Genomic DNA, 8,521 nt, shown 5'->3' with positions numbered 1-8,521 from the left:
GAATTAAAGACACCAGAATTTTTATACTGGTTCGGATTCAATGTGAATCCTAGTCCAGTCCCCTTGGGTTGCAAGGGAATTCTCTTTAGTGAATGAGTTTCTTCGAGTACAAGGAGAATGATGTGATAGCTCAGTTCCTATATCACTCGTCTCTTTTGATACAATGCCTCACCAGTGTTGTTCTCTCTTTCTTCTCTAACTTGTTACACAACAGGTCTTAGAGAGCTACAATGTTTGTTTACAGTAGAACAAAGAGAGGGTGTTTGGTTCGATCAAAGTATATTTTGCTAAGGTGTGATTACAGGTTTAAATACTTTGAGAGAGGCTTGAATTCTGAAAAGATTTGCCAACCCAAGAGAACTGATCCTTGGAAAGAGATTGATTCTTTCCAAGAATAAAGCTGTTCTGCAACGGCCCGAAATCTTGATCCTCCATATTTAGACACTTGATTGAATATTCAGCGAGATCTTGATTTATTTGATTCCTTTAGTTTAGCCTTGATTGATCCCATCAGTATCTTCATGATTGATTGCTTCTTCCTTTAATCGCGCCTCCTTTCCTTGATGACTTCTGATATATTCCGTCAATCTTGTATATCAATCTATACGTTCCTTGATCATTGCTGATTGATTTCGCCAATCTTGACAGCTATCCAAAAGTTCCTATACAAAGAGCAAATATATTATTTTCATCATTAAAATTAGATCTAACAAACTTGTGTAGCCATTCTTTGTTTGTCAAAATTTGAAAATAACTGTCAAATGTTAAGAGTTTTAATTTTATGTTACTGTAAATTGCTTCGATATTGTTATTGAAGCTAAAAATTGAACTTTAACAACTGATTTCTTGGTTTGAACATCTGAGCTAACCCCCCACCCCCACCCCCCAAAAAAACCTTCATAGAAGAGTTCTTAAAAGCTTGATAATCTGAAAAAACATTTTGTGTATTTATGATTGGTTTGATCTGAATCTTACTAGGGATTATAGGGTTGATGTTGTGAAGCTATAACAGATAAGCATCTAAAAATTTAGATAAAACTAATCATAAATTCACAAAAGAGAACAATGGAGTTTTTTTAGTCGAATCATAAACCCCAATCAGGAACTATTTTGGTATTTTTTATTTTTCTGATTTTTTTTTTTTTGTGATTAGGATTCAAGAACAATGAATAAATTTTCGCCATGCTGAATTGCTTAGGTGGATGGCCATGTAAGCAAATCGAACCCAGCTGGACTGCCATTTCAGCTTAAATGGCAAGACTAACGGTTTATGGGCATTTGTAGTCCAAAACATAGACGACAAGGATATTTTTGGTATAAAAAACAAACGGATGGTATTTTTGAGCTATTTCAAATAGTTCAAGGACATTTTTGTCCCTTTTCCGGTATTTTGTACTATCTTTTATATAGTGGATTGTCCATCTCCGTCGTGGACGTAGATCAATTGACTGAACCACGTTAAATATTTGTGTCTCGTTTGGTATATTTCTCTTTTGTTATCTGATTAATCGTCGTTCAAGGTTTACTTTACTAGCTTCCGCATGACACCTGATTTTTTTCGGTCCTAACATTAACAACTTCTCCGCTCTTCCAATGTAGGGGTAAGATGTGCTAACATACTACCTTACTTGTAGAAATTCACTGGGTTTGTTCTTTGTTTGTTTTGCTTACATTCATGGGAATTAATACACACATATACTGATACAGTAGCAAACATGAACATAATCACGCTCGGTAAAATTTTGCATTTGCAAAAGCTTGTCATTCTTCTGAGATGCTTTCTAAACTGGGATGCCACTGATCAAAAGACGAAAGTCTGGTGGGTGAAACTCCCGTTGATGTTTCATTGCAATCCACATGAGTTCTTTGATTTCTATTCAGAAAATTGGTTTCAGAGGATCCCAAGCTACTGCCTGATGATCTTGTTTCAGTATTACTCATCACATTTTCCCCACTACCGGATTTATTAATCCTGATTCCTGTTAACAAGCACGTAAAGCAATTATCACCCTGGGATTGCACTTCTCTGTTTTCTTCTTGTCTCAGAGGAGAATAAGGCAATTTTGAGTTTTTAGGTGAATTCCTACTAAACAGCCAGCAGTTAGAAAAACTGGCTTCCTGATTTTCTGCTGTGTTTTCTTTAACACTTGATTGTTTCTGAAGTTTATGAATGAGAGCCGGAGAAGATTTTAAAGCGAGGGATTGAAGTCTTTTAATGGTTTTTATAGGCACAACATAGAATTTCTGGCCAGGCATGAGGATGGTTTCCGGGGGCAAAATAGCCCACGGCTGCTGGAAAACACTTGGATGGCAAACACAACTCTTGGGATTTCTATTGATAATCTCAGCTGCAAGAACTGGCACGTCGTGCAGTTCTACATGTCCTCCTGGATGTACAATCTTCACAAACATATTTTTAGTATTGCGACTGCATATCCAGTTTGAAAAAGCCATGATTTTCCAAGCATAAACCCCTAATTCTCCTTTATTTGTTGCTTTTGTTTCCTTTATCCTCTCTTTTTGGGTGCCAGGAACAGCAGAAATAAGGGTTAAAGTGGGATGGTTGATGAAACAAGGCAGAGTTTTATAATACTAATGTGTTTAATGTAGACATCCTTAGATATTGCCGTGACAATGATATGTGGTTACTAAGAACGGAATCTTGCATGTAAACAATAAATTCCTTAGTGTGTCGTTCAGCAATCAGGAATTTGGTCTAATCGTTCTTTAAAAGGAAAACGTATTTGGATATTGACAAGGAACTAAGTGCAACTGAGTAGTCCATATCTTAGCAGTCTTGTTGCTTTTTATATGTGAATAAAACACGGCTGATGTACCGATGGTAGCCAGTTGCTGTGACTGGAAACCTCCAAGAAAACATGTTATTGACACTGGTTTTCCAAAAAGAGAATCTTCAAACTAGGAAAAAACAAACATGGATTTAAAACAATGCACGCACATGTCAATAAAAGATAAGAGGAAGAAGAAAAAGAACCCGTGAATATTCTTTCTGAATGTGAATGCTATATCACTAAAAGATACGTTCAAAATGTACCACGTGACAATCTAAGACAAGGCACTGAATATTATTTTTCCCATCTTTCCGAATGCCAATTCCATTTCACCAAACATGGATTTAAAACCTTACTATTCTAAACTAAATGTGGACAAACAATAGAGGTAAAAATAGTACGGTCTAGTCAGTTCTCGGACTGGTCATTCAAAAATAGCTAGCGTTTATCAAGTCAATGAAAAATAGCCACTATTTTGCTGCAACAGAGACCGGTCCAGCATAATATACTGGAGTTCGGTGCACCTGTGTATGAATTTCCAGCATATTATGCTGGAACTCCAATACACGGAAAGTTTTAGCATAATATACTAGAGATTCGAGCACTTGTGTATGAACTTCCAGCATATTATACTGGACCGGTATACTTTGCTGGAACACCAGTATAATATGCTGGAGTTCAAGTATACTTATGTTGGAACTCCAGCATAATATACTGGCGTATTTTTCGGGTTTTGAACAGTATTTACGCTCAGATTTATCTTTACATGAAAAGTGACTAAATTTCGATTACTTTTAAAACTGGGCTATTTTTGAACAACCACTTATAAATCTGGCTATTTTTGAATTTCTCCCACAATAGAGAAGAAGAACAGCAGCGCCCAGGCCCATCATAGTAGGATTTAATGTAGCGATCCATGTAATTATATATATATATATATATAATAAAAATTAAGAGTTGCCAAAGTATGTCAATTGCCAACTAGCTACCTGATACTAAACCCAGTTAGTAACTCCGTGGGAACTAATTTCTACTTGAACTTTGAGATATCTAAGATAAAGTCTCTTAATAAATTAGGCTCCAGTTGTTACTTGTTATTTCAGATCCAACGCGATCTAACAAGAAAGGATCGATCCTTAAAAAAGGATGGCAATGTATCATTTTTAGCAAGGGCACATGCAATAGTTGTTGAGGTCCCAGATCCACAAAAATTGTAGGCCATACTACACATGGTGGGCAATCATGACTTAGACACTTAAATTCTTTTTTGGGTGTAGAAAAGGGCCAAAAAGAAACTGTAAGATAAAACCAAAATATAAAGTCAATTGCTTGAGTGAGAGGCAACATTTTTATCCTATCTGCCAGGATATGCAGAAAAGTCAGCACGTGAAACCCAACTAGGTGGGAAAAAGATGGGCTTTGACCGTCCGCCAGCAAGAGGTAGGAGAAAAAGGCCAGCTAATCATAACAGGTATTCACAGACAAGAAATAAGGAGAACATAAAATTTTGGTATGCACAAATACTGGAATATTTCGTAAGTAATTCTTTACAGTAGAAGGCTAGAAGCATCACAGTTCCTCTAATACAGAAAACAACCATGAAAGGACAAAAACTTGAAGTGAGATCAGAGCTTTTGCTACCTCAAATTTACAATTATATACACACAGCATAACTTTTCTTTTGGTAAGTGGTCCTACTCTAAATTCATAGCAAAAATTGCATTAGCCAAATAACAAACCCAGGATAGAACAAAAGAAGAGGAAAGGTCAAGTTGTTCATTCAGTTACCAGTTTCCGCAGGAACACAAGTAACACCAAGAGTAGGCCGAAGCAAACTTTGAATGAAGCAACTCATTTTGTTATGCGTTAATAGATAGTGCAGAATCCACAACTCTCAAGGACCCACCAAGCTCAATTGGTACAAGGGGAATGAAGGAGTGCAGGACATCTGTTATCAGTGGTCGGTAACTTGGTTCTGGTTGTACACATAGCACGGCTACAGCAGCAACCTATCAAATCATCCGTTTTGGTTCTGTAAGTTAAAGCAGTAAAATGAAAGTAATAATTTGACAAAAGAGGTGGGTGCACAGACTTGATACAAGTGCTTGAGGTCCATTCCGTTTCTGATGACAGGATCAACAATATTTGGGAGCTTTGACCTGTCAGTAAGCTGAGGCATTGCCTGCTTGTCATGGAGTTACTGAAACATCAGTATTCCAGGAAGTCATAAAGAGATAAGGAGTAAACACTCAAGTATGATTAGTAATTCCATAAATACCCATGTGACTATAGATTGGCACTGAGCTCCCGCTAGTTTCTCCACTGGTCTTCTCCCCATTAAAAGCTCCAGTAGTATAATGCCAAAGGCATAGACATCACTCTTATCAGTTAATTTTCCTGAAATGCAGCAATCAAATGGAAAAGAATGTTCGACTTTCAGACTTCTGGTTAGGATGTTATTTCCTACAGGAAGAACAAGCAATAATGCACAGAACTGGATTCTGCTTTTGAAATAAGCTAATCAAGATAATTATTTTTGGACATTAACATTTAAATATCAATATTAGATATATCTTGTGACAAAGAAACAACAATGAAGATAAAATGGTGCATCAAGAGGGAGTCAAAACATTAATGCTACGTTCAGTTATATCTTGGAGAAGAGTCATCATACTTGAGAAGAAACGAGAAGTTCGTGACCAAAAGAAGAGAAGCGTAATCTCTTCATACAATGTAATTGTGATAAATCAAATATGTAGATGTAGCAATTACATCTTTCTGCTAGGAGTTCCATTCTTCTAACTCTAAACTGAGGGCAAGAGCTCAGTGATGATGGTGCTTCTTTGGATATGCTTTTGTACGTGGATATATGAATTCTAGGAGGGAGCAATCTTTTCTAATCTGAGAGAAGCAAAGTGAATATAATTCTTGGGAGACACTTATATGACACAAAAAGAAGACAGAATCAAAAAATTGGACTGTCTACTTGATGAGGCACATTCGAACAATAAACATCTGTACCATCTTCATTTAGCTAATTCTGAGAAAGTAGGGGATCTAACATACCATCTAAGAGGTACTCTGGAGCCACATATCCCAGAGTTCCCGAAAGCTTTACGTTGCTCTTGTTTAAGTTCCATCCAGCTATAGCTAGGCCAAAATCAGAAAGCTGATCAAGTGAAAACAGATCAACTCAGACAAAACAGGCCACATGAAAAGTTTGCTAAAGGAGAAGCAATTGAGATGTATGTGACTATATTGTTAGCGGTTTACCTTTGCATTGAAGTTGGAATCCAATAGAACATTAGACGATTTGAGATCTCTATGGATTACAGGGGGGTTACAGCGCTCATGGAGGTATTCGAGTCCCCTGGTCAATGTAAACAGCGTAATTATACTATTAACTTCAAAAAACGCAGAACTGAGGGCGAAAAAGAAAGAGTTAGCACTAATAAATCATAATGTTACATACCTAGCCACATCCAATGCAATTTTCATGCGAAGATGCCAATTCAAAGCTGATCCACGAGGAGGTCCTAATCAAGCAGGCCGACTCAATTATGGGAAATGGATAACAATGTAAATAGCATATTGATATTCTTTTGTACTTTATATCAGAAAGTAAATAAAGCAGATTTTACCATGCAATTGGAATTCCAAAGATCCATTCTGCATCATTTCATACACCAGAAATTGTGCATCAGCATGAATGCAGTAACCAAGCAGCGAAATAATATTTTGATGTTGAAATTTACTCAACAAGTCCACCTCATTCTGAAATTCAATCAGACATGACTTTTAGCACCAAATAATTAACCATTACGGGGAAACATTTCGGGTCAAAATCTATCAGACTACCTCAAATTCTTTTTCAGCATCCGGTTCCCCACCACGAAACTTTTTAACAGCCGCTTGGATGTCATTGTTGAATTGAGCTTTATACACACATCCTAATCTACCTTCTCCTAGAGCATTCTGTTCCTGGAAATTGTTGGTTGCAGCTACTAACGACTGGTATTCGATGACAGCAACTAATCCTTTTCTTCCCACAGATCTCAAAGAAGGGAACTTGGCCATTATTGGACCCCAAGAAAGCCCCTTTGCAGGCTCTACATTATAAAATTGGACAAATAAAACAATGTGGAAGCTAGGATACGGAAAATGCACGACTATAAGTAATAGGAACTCATATTATCCTTCCATAGCAGTGACTTCTTGATAACAAAGTTACCTGCTTTCTGACTGCCTTTTTCAGCGGATTTCTTCCGCATTTTTAGTCTGTAAATCCAAAAGCAAGACGACAACAGCAGAATTCCAGCAAGGAGGGTTGATGCAACAATAAGTGAAATCAAAATTTTCTTATTTAAATCCTGGTGGTGAACTACTTTCAGCTCTGCAACTCCTGATTTGAAAAATAAGAGGAGATACTCAATGAGCTTGAGCTTTGATTGGGAACTAAAACTACAATAAGAGAGCTTTATTCTAATGAAGCAAATGAAGATTTGCCCCATTCAATCAAATCCTAAAACCCTCCCCCCCCCCCCCACCCCCCCCCCCCCCACCCCCCACCCCCCACCCACACACACACACCCACTACACCCTAAAGAAGAAAATGTGGGGTTTTTCAATAGTATATTTTTCTTGAGAGCATCAATATGTCTGGTATCAAAGGATAATGAAAATTTTAAAAAGCAATAATACACTGCAAATTATTTTTTTTAAAAAAAAAGTGAAGAGCAGAGTAACAAATCTAAGTATCAAAATTGCAAGTTCCTATCTAATTTGAATAACTTCGGCATAATTTAACTAATTGCACATTCAGACTACAAATTTTATGCTATAGACGAATAAAGGGGCGCAGGGAAGTAGGGGTAGGGGTAGGGGTATTGAATTATACAGAAAAAGATCCAATTCCGAAGATTCACAAGTTACAAACAAAAAAAACACATGGTGATTAGGCATTGTCGAATTTTTACCAGGAGAAGGAGCATCCTTATCAGAAGGAACTTGAAAAATGGGTCCTTTCTCAGTAGGAAGAACTGGGTCTGTAATTGGAGGCTGAGGAGTTACATCCACTGGAGCTGACAACAATGGAGTGATGAAAACCCAAATGGGTATAAGCAGGATGTAAAGCTTCATCTCCGTTCTTTCTTCAAAATGTCATACAAAACTGATAAAGAAGGCTGTGTTGATTTTAAACCAATGATTTAGGAAAGAATTCAAACTTTTTGAAAATTGAAATATGGAAAGCAGATTTGCTTAATGGGTATCTGAATTGTGCTTCTTTTTGCCAATAAAATGCAAGAAAGGGACAAAAGACTGTGTCAGGAAAAGGAAAAGGGAGCTTCTTTTTGTAACCTGGAAAAGCTAAAAAGGAAGGTGAGGGGGAACTGAAGAGAGACACAACAATCTCGTGGCAGTTATCAAAAGTTGAAAATCCTTTTTCACAGAGTTAAGAAATTCATGTATTGGAGATTGTGATACTGGGCTTTGACACACTTTAATACTAGGGACTCTGTTGTAGGGGATTTGGGGATTTAGGAAATTATTACTGCCCTCATGATTTAATGTGATAGTATTATTTTTTTTATTAATTTCTTAAACATATTTCTATATTTAAATTACCATCTGGCCCTTCATGGCTATTTAATTATTATTCTAACCCAGCACTAGAAACGGAATCAGGACTTCAAGTTTATGTATTTGGGATTTTAGTCTTTTTAAGTTAC

General features: G+C 36.9%; 1 protein-coding gene across 1 annotated transcript; it reads right to left on the bottom strand.

Moving 5' to 3' along the window:
- Positions 1–4,281: 4,281 nt before the first annotated feature.
- On the bottom strand, positions 4,282–8,319 carry LOC109237028 (probable receptor-like protein kinase At1g80640). The gene is made up of 10 exons (XM_019403270.1): positions 7,769–8,319; positions 7,024–7,194; positions 6,651–6,901; positions 6,434–6,566; positions 6,265–6,328; positions 6,066–6,162; positions 5,859–5,961; positions 5,071–5,189; positions 4,885–4,974; positions 4,282–4,801 (listed from the first exon to the last, which is right to left on the bottom strand). The coding sequence occupies exons 1-10, from the start codon at positions 7,929–7,931 to the stop codon at positions 4,652–4,654; spliced, it is 1,341 nt and encodes a 446-aa protein (XP_019258815.1). The 5' UTR covers positions 7,932–8,319; the 3' UTR covers positions 4,282–4,651.
- Between the last annotated feature and the right edge of the window lie 202 nt (positions 8,320–8,521).

This window comes from Nicotiana attenuata, unplaced genomic scaffold (assembly GCF_001879085.1).
Source record: "Nicotiana attenuata strain UT unplaced genomic scaffold, NIATTr2, whole genome shotgun sequence".
Lineage (NCBI taxonomy): Eukaryota > Viridiplantae > Streptophyta > Magnoliopsida > Solanales > Solanaceae > Nicotiana > Nicotiana attenuata.
Note: the sequence above shows the minus strand (reverse complement) of the source record. Positions and strands in the feature narration are given on the sequence as shown.

What these genes read in the sequence shown, in the direction of transcription:
- LOC109237028 (XM_019403270.1), bottom strand. Translation starts at nt 7,931, where the DNA reads ATGAAGCTTTACATCCTGCTTATACCCATTTGGGTTTTCATCACTCCA. An exon ending in ATGCTGAAAAAGAATTTGAG is followed by an intron (nt 6,567 to 6,650) that starts GTAGTCTGATAG and finishes ATTGAATTTCAG; the next exon opens with AATGAGGTGGACTTGTTGAG. An exon ending in TCCAGAGTACCTCTTAGATG is followed by an intron (nt 5,190 to 5,858) that starts GTATGTTAGATC and finishes GCTGCATTTCAG; the next exon opens with GAAAATTAACTGATAAGAGT.